The sequence below is a fragment of the Hypanus sabinus genome, chromosome 12 (assembly GCF_030144855.1).
Source record: "Hypanus sabinus isolate sHypSab1 chromosome 12, sHypSab1.hap1, whole genome shotgun sequence".
In the NCBI taxonomy this organism is placed as follows: Eukaryota; Metazoa; Chordata; class Chondrichthyes; order Myliobatiformes; family Dasyatidae; genus Hypanus; species Hypanus sabinus.
Window position 1 is genome coordinate 12,503,116 of NC_082717.1, and position 16,849 is coordinate 12,519,964.

Genomic DNA, 16,849 nt, shown 5'->3' on the forward strand with positions numbered 1-16,849 from the left:
GGTTCCAGAGGGGTTTCACTAGGATGAACCCAGGAAAGAAAGATTTAATGTATGAGGAGCATTTAATGAATCTTGGCCAGTACTCAATGGAGCTTCGAAGAATGAATAAAGATCTCATCAAAACCAGCCAACTACTGGATGGCCTGATTGATTGGATGTTGAGAGAACGTTTCCATTAGAGAGACAGTCTAGAATCCAAGGGCACAGCCTTAGGATAGATAAATGTCCCTTTTGAAATAAGATGAGGAGAAATTTATTCAGCCAAAGGGTGGTGAATCTGTGGAATTTGTTGCTACAGAGGGCTGTGGAGACCAAGTAAGTGGGTTCATTGAAGGTACAGGTTAATAGATTCTTAATTAATTAGAGGGTTAAGGGTTTGTAGGGAGAAGGCAGAGAAATAGTGATGATAAAATAACATCAGCCAAGAATGAATGGCAAAGCAGACTTAATGGACTGAAGTGCCTAATTTTGCTCATTTCTTTTCCACCTCTATGTAACATGACAGTGTGCAGAGACTCAGCAGGTACTCTGGCATCGAACTTTGAATCTTTATCTTATGGTCTCATGCAATGTTCCCTTTGTTTTTTTTTTAACAGCTGCGCAGACCAGCCATTTCTCTGAGCTGGAATTTTTTACATGGCCTGAAAGCTGCCGAGCACTTTAATAAAACACTATATAAAGTGGGAACATTTCAGTTACTGCATGGCTGTACCCCCCTGTAGCTTAGAGGAAACAATGATCTTATGATCTTATTCCCATTGCTTTACTCTCTCTTCAATCGTGACTATGTGGCTAAGCTTCAGAACACTAAAGAAATTTGGTGTCCCCATCAAGAGCAGCATCTTCTTCACCCAGAGGTCAGTCCACATATGGAATGAGCTGCTAGAAAAAGATCTTGATGCATGAGTAGTATCAACATTAAAAATACACTTGGACAGATGTAAGGATAGAAATTATTTAGGATCTGGGACAGTTGTGGGCAAATGAGGTTAGCTTAGATGAGCATCTTGGTTGCTATGAATGAATGCAAAGTTCAAAAAGTTCAAAGTATACTTATTATCAAAGAATGTATGCAGTATGCGACCCTGGAATTTGTCTTCCCCATAAACAACCATAAAATAAAGAAACTCATGGAACCTGTTCAAAGAAATTCATCAGACACTATTCCCCTCCCACAGGCAAAAAAACTAAATCATGTAAACAGTAACAAACAAAATGAGCAAAAAGCCCAGAATATAAAATACAAAATCAAAGGAGTCCAGACATAATTAGTTCAGCTCATTTTTGTTAACTGCATGCCTTCCTAATTCAAAATCACCCAAAATTGGAACAAGAAAAGGAGTGACCAGAAACCAGAAACATTCCATCTACAGAGTTAGAGTGATGGACAAGTTTCCATGCTGCATGAGTCTACAGCCTTACAGATCTTTCAAAAAAGATAATAGAGATAATTCTGAGAATTATAGACAGGTGAGTTTTACGTCAGTGGTGGATATACTAATGGAGAGAATTCTTAAGGACAGGGTTTATGAGCATTTGGAGAAGCATAGTCTGATAAGGGATAGTCAGCATGGCTTTGTTAGGGGCAGGTCATGCCTCATGATCCTGATTGACGTTCCTGAGGAAGTGACAAACAAATGAATGAAGGTAGGGTGGTAGATGTGGTGTACATGGATTTTTAGTAAAGCTTTCTACAAGATTCTTCATGATAGGCTTACCCAGAAAGTCACAAATACTGGGATCCAAGGAAACTTGGCTGCGTAGATTTGGAATTGGTTTGCCCACTGAAGGTAGAGGGTGGTAGAAGAAAGAGTGTATTCTGTCTTGAGGTCAGTGACTATTGTTTTGCAAGATCTGTTTTGATTTTTATAAATTACTTGGATGAGAAGATGGAGGGTGGTTAGTAAGTTTGCAGATGAGATGGAGTTGTTAATCTTTTGGAAGGTTGCCGTAGGTTACAACGGGACGTTGAAAGGGTGCAGAACTGGGCAGAGAAATAGTGAATAGATTTCAGCCCGGAGATTTGAAGAGGGTGCGCAAGGTTACTGACAGAATTCTTTGCAATGTAATCAGAGGGATCTTGGGAAGCACACCCAGAGATCCCTCAAAGTTGCCATGTAAGTTGCAAGAGTGTGTTGGCCTTCATTAGTCAAGGGCTTGAGTTCAAGAGCTTCAAGGCAACATTGCAGTCCTGTAAAACTCTGGTCAATCCTCACTTGGAGGATTCTGTTCAGTTCTTATCCCCTCATTATAGGAAGAATATGGAAGCTTTAGAAGGGGTGAGAGCTTTACCAGGATGTTAAAGGCACGAGATAATGCAGATGCTGGAAATTCAGTGTAACACACACAAAATGCTGGAGGAACTCATCAGGTCAAGCAGCATCTATGGAGAGGAATAAAGAATCATTTTCAGCTGAGACCCTTCATCAGGACTGGAAAGGAAGGGGTAAGACACCAGAATAAAAAGGAGGGGAAGGAGGACAAGCTAGAAGGTGACAGGTGAAGCCAGGTGGGTGGGAAAGATAAAGGGCTGGAAAAGAAGGAATCTGATAGGATAGGAGAGTGGACGATAGGTGAAAGGGAAGAATGAGAGAGCACCGGGGGAAGTAATAAACAGATGTTACCTGGATCAGCAAATATGCCTTAAGAGGAAAGGCTGAGTGATCTAGTGCTTTTCTCCGTGGAATGTAAGAGGAATGAGAGGCAGTATGATAGAGGTGTATAACATTATGAAAGGCATGATTAGAGTGGAGAGTCAACACCTTTTCCCCAGGGTGGGAATGACCAATACCAGAAGACAGCAGTTTAAACTGAGAGGGGGAGACCTTAGGGAAGGTTTTTTGCATAGAGTGGTAGGTGTCTAGAATGCAGTGCCTGGGTTTGTAGTAGAGGCTGATACTATAGGGATATTTAAGAGCACATGGAAGTAGGGTAAAGTGGAGCATTACGGGCTGCATGGGAGGAAATATTTAAATTGATCATGGAGTAGGTTTATACATTATAGGTTAGCACAGTATTGTGGGCTGAAGGGCCTGCACTATGCTGTACTACTCAATGTCCAAAGTTCTATGTTTTCCCTATTCAGTCTCAAGCACTGAGAGGACTCCATCCATTTTTCACTAGGCAAACTGATGTTATTACTTTGATATAATTATGTACAGGATGATCTGCCAGTACCGCACACTGGGTTTTTCACTCTATCTCAGTACATTTGCCAGTAATAATAAAACAACCAAGGATCTAGAGATGAGACACTTTCAGAAGGAGCCAGTTAACAACTGCTGTAAATGGGTGAACAAAAAATTGTCTAATTTCACTGAAGAATAGCAAAAAAAGTTCTTCTAGCTTGCTGGCCTACGTTTATCCCTCAAGCATGCTGAGAGGAAACAAGTTTCCAGTTAAAAATCAAATTGCTGGCAACTCCGAAATAGACCATTGAACATAGAACATAGAAATCTACAGCACATTACAGGCTCTTTGGCCCACAATGTTGTGCCCACCATGTAACCTACTCTAGAAACTGCCTAGAGTTACCCTACCAAATAGCCCTCTACATTTCTAAGTTCCATGTACCTATCTAAGAGTCTCTTAAAAGACTCTATTGTATCCACCTCCACTACCATCACCAGCAGTGCATTCTATGCACTCACAACTCTCTGTGTGGAAAAACTTACCCCCGACATCTCCTCTGTACCTACTTCCAAGCACCTTAAAACTGTGCCACCTCATGTTAGCCAATTCAGCCCTGGAAGAAAGCTTCTGGCAATCCACATGATCAATGCCTCTCATCATCTTATACATCTCTATCAGGTCACCTCTCATCCTCCGTCACTCCAAGGAGAAAAAAGCCAAATTCACTCAACCTATTCTCATAAGGCACACTCGCCAATCCAGACAACATCCCTGTAAATCTCCTCTGCACTCTTTCTATAGAGTCCACATCCTTCCTGTAGTGAGGTGACCAGAACTGAATACAGTACTCCAAGTGGGGCCTGACCAAGGTCTTATATCCCTCTAACATTCACTCATGGCCCTTGAACTTAGTCCCACAGATGATGAATGCCAACACACCATATGCCTTCTTAACAACACGGTCAACCTGTGCAGCAACTTTGAGAAACAGGCCCTTCAGTGCTGCCTACACCAACCGACCTGCTCTGGGACCACAACCCTCCATACCCCTACCATCCATGTACCTATCCAAACTTCTCTTAAATGTTGAAATCAAGCTCACATGCACCACTTGAGCTGGCATCTCATTCCACACTCTCACAACCCTCTGAGTGAAGAAGTTGCTTCTCATGTTCCACTTAAACTATTCAGCTTTCACCATTAACCCATGACCTCTAGTTGTCCTCCCAGCCAACATCAGGGTAAAAAGCCTGCTTGTACTTAACATATTTACACCCCTCATAATTTTGTATACCTCTATCAAATCTGCCCTCAATATTCTACCTTCCAAGGAATGAAGTCCTACTGTGAAGTTAATTTTCTTGCAGGCATTTACAGGAATCCACACATCCTTAACTGTATGTGTAAAATACTTACTTCTGACATCCCCCTCTACTTCCTCCAATCTCCTTAAAATTATGCCCACATGTATTAGCCACTTTCACCCTGGGGAGAAGTCTCTGGCTGTCCATTGAGTCTATAAAAGGAAAAGCTGCTGGAAACACTGAGGAACAAGAGAGAAGAGAATGGTTCAGCTTCGAAGACAAACAAATTTTCTACATAACTTCCTACAGTGACTCTGGAAATATATAATTGCAAGAAAACTATTGATCTATGTGACCACCAGTGACCTCGGAGTATCACAGAGTGTTCTTGGAGCTTGACAAAATGCCATCTGGAATGAGCTTAGTGCTGTAATTTTGTTGAAGTAAGTCATGAGCCTGTGAAAGATACAATGCAAACACAAGCTCTTCCTTCAGTGATACAAATTTCATATTGCCTCACTTTGCTTTTTAATGGTTCAGACGGTTGGATTTGCAGTTACTATTTCTCTTCTAGGGAACTGGGATAAAATGTAAAGTAGCCCCGGGGTGAGATTTCCTCTGCCCCATGTTTCTACAGCAGTGTTAATGTGTCTTCCAATGTAATATTGATTTCTAATTGTCACGTTACAGCAACAGTTCACTGTGTTCATGTTCGTTCAGTTTGTTCTTTGTGTGCCATGTCATATGATGTAGGCGATCATGTTAAACTGTTTTTGCCAAATTTTTCTGCAGAAGTGGTTTGCCATTGCTGCCTTCTGGGCTGTGTCTTTACAAGACAGGTGATACCAGCCATTATCAATACTCTTCAGAGATTGTCTGCCTGGCGACAGTGGTCGCGTAACCAGGACTTGTGATATGCACCAGTTACTCATGACCATCCATCACCTGCACCCATAGTTCACATGACACTGATCGGATGGAGGGAGGAGGAGGTTAAGAGATGTCCTCTGCCCTCTGGCCCTAGACTCCCGTGCAGTAGAAAACATCCTCTTCATGTCCCCTCTATCTAGGTCTTTAGCTTTCAATAGGTTTAGATGAGATCCACCCCCCCCCCCACACATTCTTCTAAACTACAGCGAGAGAGGTGCAGAATCATTAAATGCTCTTCATATATTAATGCTTTCCTTCCTGGGATAATTTTTGTGAACCTGCTCTAGATCCTCTCCAATGGCAGCATATCCTTTCTGAGATAAGGGAGCCCACAGATGTAGTTCTGTGTCCCACATTCTATTCTGTCCCTAAATGACACACTGAGGCTGCATTGTAAAATGAACTGTAGTTACTCACCAAAGCGACTTCGAGAATACATCCCAAACTTCAAATGTCAAGAAAGCACTTTTGTCAAATAAGAGTCAAGTTTATTGTTGTAATCACAAGTACATGTATACACAGGTGCAATGAAAACCAGCAACACAGGCAAACATGGCATCAGATAAACAAGAGCAGGGGTTCCCAACTCGGGCTTCATGGACCCCTTGCTTAATGGTATTGGTCCATGGCATAAAAATGTTGGGAAACCCTGCGTAAGAGAAACACAAATTAAACATAAACTATGTGCAACTAGGACAAAAAAGTCTCATTGTACCGTCAGGCAACAGGTACAGAAGCCTGAAGGCACATTAGGAATGGTTTCTTCCCCTTTGCTACATGATTCCTAAGTGGACATTGAACCCATGAACACTAACTGACTTTTTAAAATATATATAATTTCTGTTTTTGTACTATCTTTAATCCAGTTAATATACATATATATATATATATTTACTGTAATTGGTAGACTTACTTATTTTTTTTCTTTCTATAGTATCATGTATTGTATTGAACTGCTGCTGCTAAGTTATCAAATTTCATGACATATGCCGGTGATACTAAATCTGATTCTGATTCTCCTGCTCAATCCCATCAACCATCATCACCTGGAGCCAAGCCTTCCAAAGAATCAGAGATTAGCTTTATTTGTCACATGTATATTAAAATATGGATATATACAGTGGAATCTTTTGTTTGTGGTCAATGATCATCACCGTCCGAGGATGTGCTGGGTGCAGCTCACAGGTTCCATGCTTCTAGCACCAGCATAGAATGGAACAACTAGAGGGAAGTTAAAAAGATAGTGAAAAATAATTAGAATAACAAGATAGTGTTCATGGGTTCAATGACCGTTTGGAAATATGATGGCGGAGGGGATGAAGCTGTTTCTAAAACCCTTACAACACTTTTAGAATGTGGGAGGAAACTGGAGCACTCGGAGGAAACCCACACATTAACAAACCCACTCTAAACAAACAGTGGCGAGAATTGATCCCTGATCGCTGATCACTGGTGCTATACATACACTGGGGTGTATGGAGTGTCAAGGATTGGTAGCACCTCTGGTGGGGGAACATGTCACGTCCTTTACAAGGCAGTTAGCCCACTTTTAGTCCCCACCTGGCACTCGGCTCTCACCTGTGGCTCCCTATAGCTGTTCACATGCGATAGCGGCCATACCCCGGGCAACGGCTTCGACAAGCTGGCTAAACCAGGTCAGGGTAGCCAACGGGTCTCAAACCTACAGTGAGATAGTGTCGTGGTCCTGTCTGGTAATCACCCACCTTATTTTTTACCTCAGGAATTGGGCCTCAATCACCTCGTTTAGTTTCCAATCATTCCCAGGTTCCACTAACTACACACACCTGCTTTCCGTCAGAAAATGCAGGATAAAGACCCTGTGATCACAACAAGGAGCTGCCAGTTTGTTGGTTGACTCTGGTGTGAGTAACCTTGTTTTGTGGTTCTTAGGACTGCCAGTTCTAAGTCTAGCATTGTTCCTGGATACTGACTCCACACTTGCTATGTTAATAATGCCTCCTGACTCTACCTCCATGCCTGTGTTCTGCATTTGGGTTTGTCCACTGTCATGCTTGTGTAACAGATAGGGAGTTGTCTATCTCAGTATGTGAAGACAGACTCCGGCGGATTGTGCGGATGAGACCAATGGAAAGCCCAACAGTCAAGAAGGCCGTTTCTGCAAGCGTTGTGGAATACATAGTGCACGACAAGACACAGAAGATGTCCTGGTCATCCACTGCACCTAGTCCCATCTCCAGTTGTCTTGACTCTGTTTTGCCACTGGATCCAGATGGGAGTTGGGACGAGAGAGTGAGGCTGATGCTGTGCAACTCTCCCTCACTTAAATACAAATCAAGCACTAGTCTTGACACCATCATCTTCATAATGATGTCGAAGCTTTTACACAGAGGGTTGTGGGTGCCTGGGATTACTTGCCAGCGATGGTGGTGGAGGCTAAAACATTAGGGGTATTTAAGAGCCTCTTGGACAGGCACATGGATGAAAGAAAAATAGAGGGTTACGGGGTAGTGTGGGTTTAGTACTTTTTTTAAAAGGAATATATGGATCAGCACAACATTGAGGGCTGAAGGGCCTGTACTGTGCTGCAGTATTCTAGCGTTACTCTAGTGATGAGGATGGATGAACAACAATATACACTAATAGTTACATTATGTACTGCCCCTCCAAACCCCTTCCAAACATGTGCCTATTCAATCTTCACTTAAATATTGCAATTGAACCCCCCCATCCATCACTTCCACTTGCAGCTCATTCTACAAGTGGACCACCCTCTGAGTGAAGAAGTTCCCCTCAGTTTCCATTGAATATTTCACCTTTCACCCTAAACCAATGACCCCTAGTTCTAGTATGATCCAACCTGAAAGTGAAAACCTGCATACAATCATCTTTACTATAACCATTCTTGGTTTTGTATATCTCTATAACGTCTCCCTTCCTTCTCCTGTGAAAATTAAAAATCCTGAAATAGAGGAAGTCCCGTTATATCCCCTGTCACACAGTAAATAGCAATGCTCTGTCTCATTATCGTCCATGGAACTATGAGTGAATTTGTTTTTCTACAGAGACACTAGCAAACTTCTACAGATTACAATGGAGAACATCCTGACCGGTTGCACCACCGCCTGATTTATGAGGCTCCAATGCACAGGAACGGAAAAAGCTGTAGAGGGTTGCAGATTCAGCCAGCTCCATCGTGGACACAAGCCTCACCACCGTCATGGACATCTTCAAAAGCCTTTGTCTTAGTAAGATGGGGGGGGGGCGGGAATCAATTTGAGGAAATTATGGGAGAGGAGGTTAGTTCACCAGTAGAGCAAGTAAAGAGACAGTGTGTGAGGGAGGAAAGGCAGGTGATGGAGAAGGGATGCGCTCAGCCCGAATATGTAGGGGAGAAGAAAGAAAAGGATAATAAATTTGAATGCATTGTCAGGGATGAAAAGAGAGGAGGAGGTGGAGAGTATCTTAAATGTATCTATTTTAATGCTCGGAGCATTGTAAGAAAGGTGGATGAGCTTAAAGCGTGGATTGATTCCTGGAATTATGATGTTGTAGCTATGAGTGAAACATAGTTGCAGGAAGGGTGTGATTGGCAACTAAATATTCCTGGATTTAGTAGCTTCAGGTGTGATAGAATAGGAGGGGCCAGAGGAGGAGGTGTTGCATTGCTTGTCCGAGAAAATCTTATGGCGGTGCTTTGGAAGGATAGATTAGAGAGCTCCTCTAGGGAGGCCATTTGGGTGGAGTTGAGGAATGGGAAAGTTGTAGTAACACTGATAGGAGTGTATTATAGGCCACCTAATGGGGAGCGTGAGTTGGAAGAGCAAATGTGTAAGGAGATAGCAGATATTTGTAGTAAACATAAGGTGGTGATTGTGGGAGATTTTAATTTTCCACACGTAGACTGGGAAGCTCATTCTGTAAAAGGGCTGGATGGTTTAGAGTTTGTGAAATGTGTGCAGGATAGTTTTTTGCAACAATACATAGAAGTACCGACTACAGATGGGGCAGTGTTGGATCTCTTGTTAGGGAATGCGATAGGTCAGCTGACAGATGTAGGTGTTGGGGAGCACTTTGGGTCCAGTGATTACAATCGCATTAGTTTCAATATAATTATGGAGAAGGACAGGACAGGACCTAGAGTTGAGATTTTTGATTAGAGAAAGGCTAACTTTGAAGAGATATGAAGGGATTTAGTGAGAGTGGATTGGGTCAAGTTGTTTTATGGGAAGGATGTAATAGAGAAATGGAGGTCATTTAAGGGTGAAATTATGAGGGTACAGAATCTTTATGTTCCTGTTAGGTTGAAAGGAAAGGTTAAAGGTTTGAAAGCACCATGGTTTTCAAGGGATATTAGAAATTTGGTTTGGAAAAAGAGAGATGTCTACAATAGATATAGGCAGCATGGAGTAAAGGAATTGCTCGAGGAATATAAAAGGAATCTTAAGAAAGAGATTAGAAAAGCTAAAAGAAGATACGAGGCTGGTTTGGCAAATAAGGTGAAAGTAAATCCAAAAGGTTTCTACAGTTATATTAAAAGCAAGAGGATAGTGAGGGATAAAATTGGCCCCTTAGAGAATCAGAGTGGTCAGCTATGTGTGGAGCCGAGGGAGATGGGAGAGATTTTGAACGATTTCTTCTCTTCGGTATTCACTAAGGAGAAGGATATTGAATTGAGTAAGGTGTGGGAAACAAGTAAGGAAGTTATGGAACCTATGACAATTAAAGAGGTGGAAGTACTGGCGCTTTTAAGAAATTTAAAAGTGGATAAATCTCCGGGTCCTGACAGGATATTCCCCAGGACCTTGAGGGAAGTTTGTGTAGAAATAGCAGGAGCTCTGACGGAGATCTTTAAGATGTCATTAGAAACGGGGATTGTGCCGGAGGATTGGCGTATTGCTCATGTGGTTCCATTGTTTAAAAAGGGTTCTAGAAGTAAGCCTAGCAATTATAGACCTGTCAGTTTGACATCAGTGGTGGGTAAATTAATGGAAAGTATTCTTAGAGATAGTATTAATAATTATCTGGAGAGACAGGATCTGATTAGGAGTAGCCAGCATGGATTTGTGCATGGAAGGTCATGTTTGACAAACCTTATTGAATTTTTTGAAGAAGTTAGGAGGAATGTTGACGAGGGTAAGGCAGTGGATGTAGTCTATATGGACTTCAGCAAAGCCTTTGACAAAGTTCCACATGGAAGGTTAGTTAAGAAGGTTCAGTCATTAGGTATTAATGCTGGAGTAATAAAATGGATTCAACAGTGGCTAGATGGGAGATGCCAGAGAGTAGTGGTGGATAATTGTTTATCGGGATGGAGGCCGGTGACTAGCGGGGTGCCTCAGGGATCTGTTTTGGGCCCAATGTTGTTTGTAATATACATAAATGATCTGGATGATGGGGTGGTAAATTGGATTAGTAAGTATGCTGATGATACTAAGGTAGGAGGTGTTGTGGATAATGTGGGTTTTCAAAGCTTGCAGGGAGATTTATGCTGGTTAGAAGAATGGGCTGAACATTGGCAGATGGAGTTTAATGCTGAGAAGTGTGAGGTTCTACATTTTGGCAGGAATAATCCAAATAGAACATACAGGGTAAATGGTAGGGCATTGAGAAATGCAGAGGAACAGAGAGATCTAGGAATAACAGTGCATAGTTCCCTGAAGGTGGAGTCTCATGTAGATAGGGTGGTGAAGAAGGCTTTTGGAACTCTGGCCTTTATAAATCAAAGCATTGAGTACAGAAGTTGGGATGTAATGTTAAAATTGTACAAGGCATTGGTAAGGCCAAATTTGGAATATTGTGTGCAGTTCTGGTCACCGAATTATAGGAAAGATATCAATAAATTAGAGAGAGTGCAGAGACGATTTACTAGGATGTTGCCTGGGTTTCAGCACTTAAGTTACAGAGAAAGGTTGAACAAGTTAGGTCTCTATTCATTGGAGTGTAGAAGGTTGAGGGGGGATTTGATCGAGGTATTTAAAATTTTGAGAGGGATAGATAGAGTTGACGTGAATAGGCTGTTTCCATTGAGAGTAGGGGAGATTCAAATGAGAGGACATGATTTGAGAGTTAGGGGGCAGAAGTTTAAGGGTAACACGAGGGGTTATTTCTTTACTCAGAGAGTGATAGCTGTGTGGAATGAGCTTCCTGTAGAAGTAGTAGAGGCCAGTTCAGTTGTGTCATTTAAGGTAAAATTGGATAGATATATGGACAGGAAAGGAGTGGAGGGTTATGGCTGAGTGCGGGTAGGTGGGACTAGGTGAAATTAAGAGTTCGGCACGGACTAGGAGGGCCTGTTTCCGTGCTGAGATTGTTATATGGTTATATGGTTAGGAAAGCAGCATCCATCATTTAGGGCCCCTTCACCCAGGGCATACCCTCTTCTCATTGCTTCCATCAGGGAGGAGATGCAGGAGCTTGAAGATGCATGCTCAGTGTTTCAGGAACAACTTGTTCCCCACCATCATCAGATTCCTGAATGATCAATGAACACATGGACACTTCCTATTTTGCTCCGCTTTTACACTAGTTAATTTATTTTTTAAAATATTTCTTCTTGTAAACTATAGCTTTTTATGTCTTTCACTGTACTGCTGCCATAAAACAGCAAATTTCGCAACATATGTTAGCGATTATAAACTTGGTTCTGATGCTGAACAGTTCTTGCTTCCTGATGGAATTCTGCTAACGTCCCAATGCCAGCAACCCAAAGGCATGGATGAGCAATTTGGCAGCATCAGTTCAAATCCCATCTCAATAGAAGGAATTTGAATTCAGTTCATTAAATTAGCTTAGAATTAAAAGAGTGACATCAGTAATGACAGCCATGAAACTGTTGAGTTGTGGTTAAGCCTGTCTGGCTAACTAATAACCTTTTGGAGGTGAGATTTATCGTGCTTGTCCAAACCATGGTGGTAAGATTTACGCTCCACAGTGTAGTGTATGAAATTGTGTATGAAATATTCAAGTAGGGTGTTGCTACGATACTGCTCAATTTTATATATTGATCTAATTACGAAGACAGTGGCTATATTTTATTAGGAGTTTGAAGGTACTTGGTAAATCACCAAAGACTCATGTAAATTTCTACAGATGCACTATAGACAATAGACAATAGACAATAGGTGCAGAGGTAGACCATTCGGCCCCTCGAGTCTGCACCACCATTCTGAGATCATGGCTGATCATTCACTATCAATACCCAGTCCCTGCCTTGTCCCCATATCCCTTGATTCCCCTATCCATCAGATATCTATCCAGCTCCTTCTTGAAAGCATCCAGAGATTGGGCCTCCACCGTCTTCCGAGGCAGTGCATTCCACACCTCCACAACTCTCTGGGAGAAGAAGCTCTTCCTCAACTCTGTTTTAAATAACTGACCTCTTATTCTCAATCCATGCCCTCTGGTACTGGACTCTCCCAACATCTGGAACATATTTCCTGCCTCAATCCTATCAAATCCTTTAATTATCTTAAACGTTTCAATCAGATCCCCTCTCAATCTCCTCAATTCCAGCGTGTACAAGCCCAATCTCTCCAATCTCTCTGCGTAAGACAGCCCTGCCATCCCAGGAATCAACCTAGTGAATCTACGCTGCACTTCCTCAATTGCCAGAATGTCCTTCCTTAAACCTGGAGACCAAAACTGTACACAATATTCCAGGTGTGGTCTCACCAGGGCCCTGTACAAATGCAAAAGAACATCCTTGCTCTTGTATTCAATTCCCCTTGTAACAAAGGCCAACATTCCATTTGCCCTCTTCACTGCCTGTTGCACTTGCTCATTCACCTTCATTGACTGGTGAACTAGGACTCCTAGGTCTCTTTGCATTTCTCCCTTACCTAACTCGACACCTTTCAGACAATACTCTGCCCTCTTGTTCCAGCTTCCAAAGTGGATAACTTCACATTTATTCACATTGAATGACATCTGCCAAGTATCTGCCCACTCACTCAGCCTATCCAAGTCTCCTTGTATTCTCCTAACATCCTCTTCGCATGTCACACTGCCACCCAGTTTAGTATCGTCAGCAAACTTGCTGATATAGTTTTCAATGCCCTCATCTAAATCATTGACATAAATCGTAAAGAGCTGTGGTCCCAATACAGAGCCCTGTGGTACCCCACTAGTCACCTCCAGCCAGTCTGAGAAACACCCATTCACTGCTACCCTTTGCTTTCTATCTGCCAACCAGTTTTCTATCCATGTTGAAACCCTGCCCCCAATGCCATGAGCTCTGATTTTACTCACCAATCTCCTATGTGGCACCTTATCGAATGCCTTCTGAAAATCTAGGTACACAACATCTACTGGCTTACCCTCGTCTAACATCCTTGTTACACCCTCAAAAAACTCCAACAGATTAGTCAAGCATGATTTTCCCTTGGTAAATCCATGCTGGCTCGGCCTAATCCTATTTCTGCCATCTAGATGTGCCACTATTTCGTCCTTAATAATGGATTCAAGCATCTTCCCCACGACTGACGTTAGGCTAACAGGGTGAAGAACATTCTAACTGGCTGCATCACCATCTGGTATGGAGGGGCTACTGCACAGTTTTGGAATCAGCTGCAGAAAGTTGTAAACTCAGTCAACTCCATAATGGGAATATCGAGGACACCTTTAGAAGGCGATGCCTCAAGACCATTTAGGACCCCCAACACTCAGGACTTGTCCTCTTCTCATAACTACCATCAAGGAGGAGGTACAGGAGACTGAAGACACATGTTCAATGTTTCAGGAACAGCTTCTTTCCTTCTGCTATCAGATTTCTGAATGGACCTAAATACGAACTCACTATTTTTTGGCTCTCTTTTTGCACTACTTACTCAATTTAATTTTATATTTATATTTCTTATTGTAATTTATAGTTTTTAAAATTATTATGTACTGCTATCACAAAACAATTAATTTTGCAACATATATCTGTGATATTAAACCTGATTCTGACACTATGCCTGAAGAAATGTGTCAAGTTTCAGTCTTCAGTAAGAAATCTGAAAGAACTCAATTAAAGAAACAAAAAGAATCAAAATAAAAAATAAAAGACCAACACTTAATATGCAAGAGAGAGAGAAACAAATACAAATCATGCAAACAATTGAAGGGAACAACAGCATTCTGAAACAAAATTGAGTCCTCTGATCCGAACCCCGGATCAGTCCAGAGCAGGCCCAGAGCCTTGCTTAGCAGTTCATCACATTAGCAGGCTCAGAGCACAGCAGCTGGAGCAGTTTACATAGCCTCAGCTCCATGAAGAGAAGACTGACCATTGCAGAGAGTGCTTGGAATTGGCTCTCATCCCAACCAACATGCTGTCTTTTCAGACTATCTGGGCTGGCATTTGAATTGACCCAACAACGGAACCACGAAAGGCTCCACACCCCGGAGAGAGGAGTGAAGATTGCAGAGAACAAGTGAAATTAGCCTCTGATCTGGGCTGGTGCTTAAATTGTCTAAATAACACATTGAACCTTGCACCTGGACCCAGCTGCAGTGAAAGGCTCCGGGCCTCAACCACATCATCCAGCAACTCACTCCAGGCCCAGATTTCACTGCCCAGTGACTCACTCACTCTGGGCCCAGATTCTGTCACCCAGCCCGAAGACGCTCTCAGGCCCTTCAGATCAGCTTGGCTCCCACAATGATCCAACCTCGCACCCGGGCCAGTTGAACGAGCATCAGAATTTCTCTGCCCAGGCCCTGACTTCTCCTTCTGGAGCCCACAGTGATTCAATCTCTCACCCGGATAGCTATACGGGCATCTGAACTCCATCTGCAATGGTCCTGCAACACTCCACGAACTCGCCTCACCATCATTCATCCCTTCACTGTTTGTGGTGATAATTTAACACATTTTACCACAGAAAAGGTATTTTAGGTGATATTTTTAGTCGGATTTCTTATCTTTTTGACTACCAGAAGCTGTCACGCGCGTTCAGTAGCAACATCTTAATCAGAAGTAGGCACATGGATGACAGAAAAGTGCAAGGCTATTTAGGAGGGAAAGCCTTAGGCAGATCGTAGAGTAGCTGAAAGCCCTACAGTTGCAACAACTTTGTGGGTTCAAGGGTCGGTATTGTGCTGTAAGGTTCTATATTCTAGGTTCTTATTTGGGGAAATACGTATTTGCAGATTTAAGGCTGGTGGGGTTGGGATATGACGCTGCCAAAGGAGGTGTAATGACACTCCTTCATTCTGCTAGTCTGCTGGTCACCCTTGAACAAGGTGTAGCACCTGCTCAGTCCCCTGATCAGGGTCACATGAAGCCATGGGATCAGGCGGTGGATGGTCGTATGATCAGCTGGTGCATCTCACAAGTCCTGGTTATAAGACCACTGACACCAGGCAGACAATCTCTGAAGAGTATTGGTAATGGCTGGGATCAAACATCTTGTGAAGACACTGCCAGAAGTAGGCAATGGCAAGCTACTTCTGTAGAAAAATTTGCCAGGAACAACCACGTTCAGGTAGACCATGATCACTCACATCATACATACAGCATGGCCCATGATGATGATAATGTGCTTGCATTTATCTAGCCATGCCTTTCTACTCTGATCTCCAAATGTTGGATGTATGAATCGAATAATGTGAGTAGTGATGTGGATCTATGCTCAGAATTATTTCATTACCATAGCAGATATTGTTGCATAGTCTGATAACAACATGCCCTTTTCTCACTGCTACCATCAGAGAGAAGGTATGGGAGCTTTAAGACACACATGGAACATTCTGCTCTGCCATCAGATTTCTGAATGGACAATGAAATCTACTTTTGCTCTTTTTGCACTGATTATTTTATTTCATTTTTAATATATTTTATTGAAATGTACAGGATTTCTTAAGTATCGCATTGCATCACTGCCACAAAATAACAACTTTCATGACATGTCAGTGATCGAGTTGGACAATTAACGTCAGGGCTACCTTTTAACCAGGATGGTGATCGAGATATGAAAGGCAGAGTTTCCTGGCAGCTTCCCTGAGTAGAGGAGTGACCATTCAGCAAGAGGGATTCATTAGAAGGGGCCGAAAAAATAACTCAAGTGCAGGCAGAGCAGCCAGTCTTTAAAGTGACTTTGGCTCATCTGGCTTGGGAGAGGTAAAGTATCTTATAACTTTCTCTCTCTGCTCATCCATTCCTCATCTGTCAGGGCTTTGTAGCTTAGTGAGAAAGGTTCCGGGGCAGAGTTCTATCCTGTGTGTGAGATGTAGGAGGTCTGGGAGATTGGAGAAGAACGTATGAAGGAACTGGAGCCGCAGCACGATGACCTTCCATACACCTGGGAGAATGAGGAAGAGATAGACAGGAGCTACAGGGAGGTAGTCACCCTTAGGTTGTAGGAGACAGGTAGCTGGGTGACTGTCAGAAGGAGGGGAAGTGTACAGCCAGTGCAGAGTACCCCTGTGGCTGTTCTCCTCAATATCAATTATACAACTTTCGGTACTATTGAGGGGGATGATCCCTACCAGGAGGGTAGGGGAGACACATTGACTGGATC

The 16,849-nt window shown here is 42.6% G+C and overlaps 1 protein-coding gene across 12 annotated transcripts in view; it reads right to left on the minus strand.

The window, feature by feature from the left end:
* The window catches only part of LOC132402627 (uncharacterized), a 381,320-nt gene that overhangs the window by 43,319 nt on the left and 321,152 nt on the right, over positions 1-16,849 (minus strand). For 8 of the 12 annotated variants that reach the window (XR_009515018.1, XR_009515010.1, XR_009515011.1 and 5 more), the window contains one exon: positions 5,859-6,587. The exons of 3 other annotated variants lie outside the window; for them this stretch is intronic. Coding sequence is in view for 2 of the 9 variants with exons in the window: in XM_059985543.1 (XP_059841526.1) it covers positions 6,517-6,587 (71 nt within the window). In the remaining 7 variants the exon portion in view is untranslated. Of the gene's footprint in view, positions 1-4,548; positions 4,676-5,858; positions 6,588-16,849 lie in introns of those variants that run through there. One more of the 12 variants, XM_059985544.1, reaches the window with a different exon arrangement.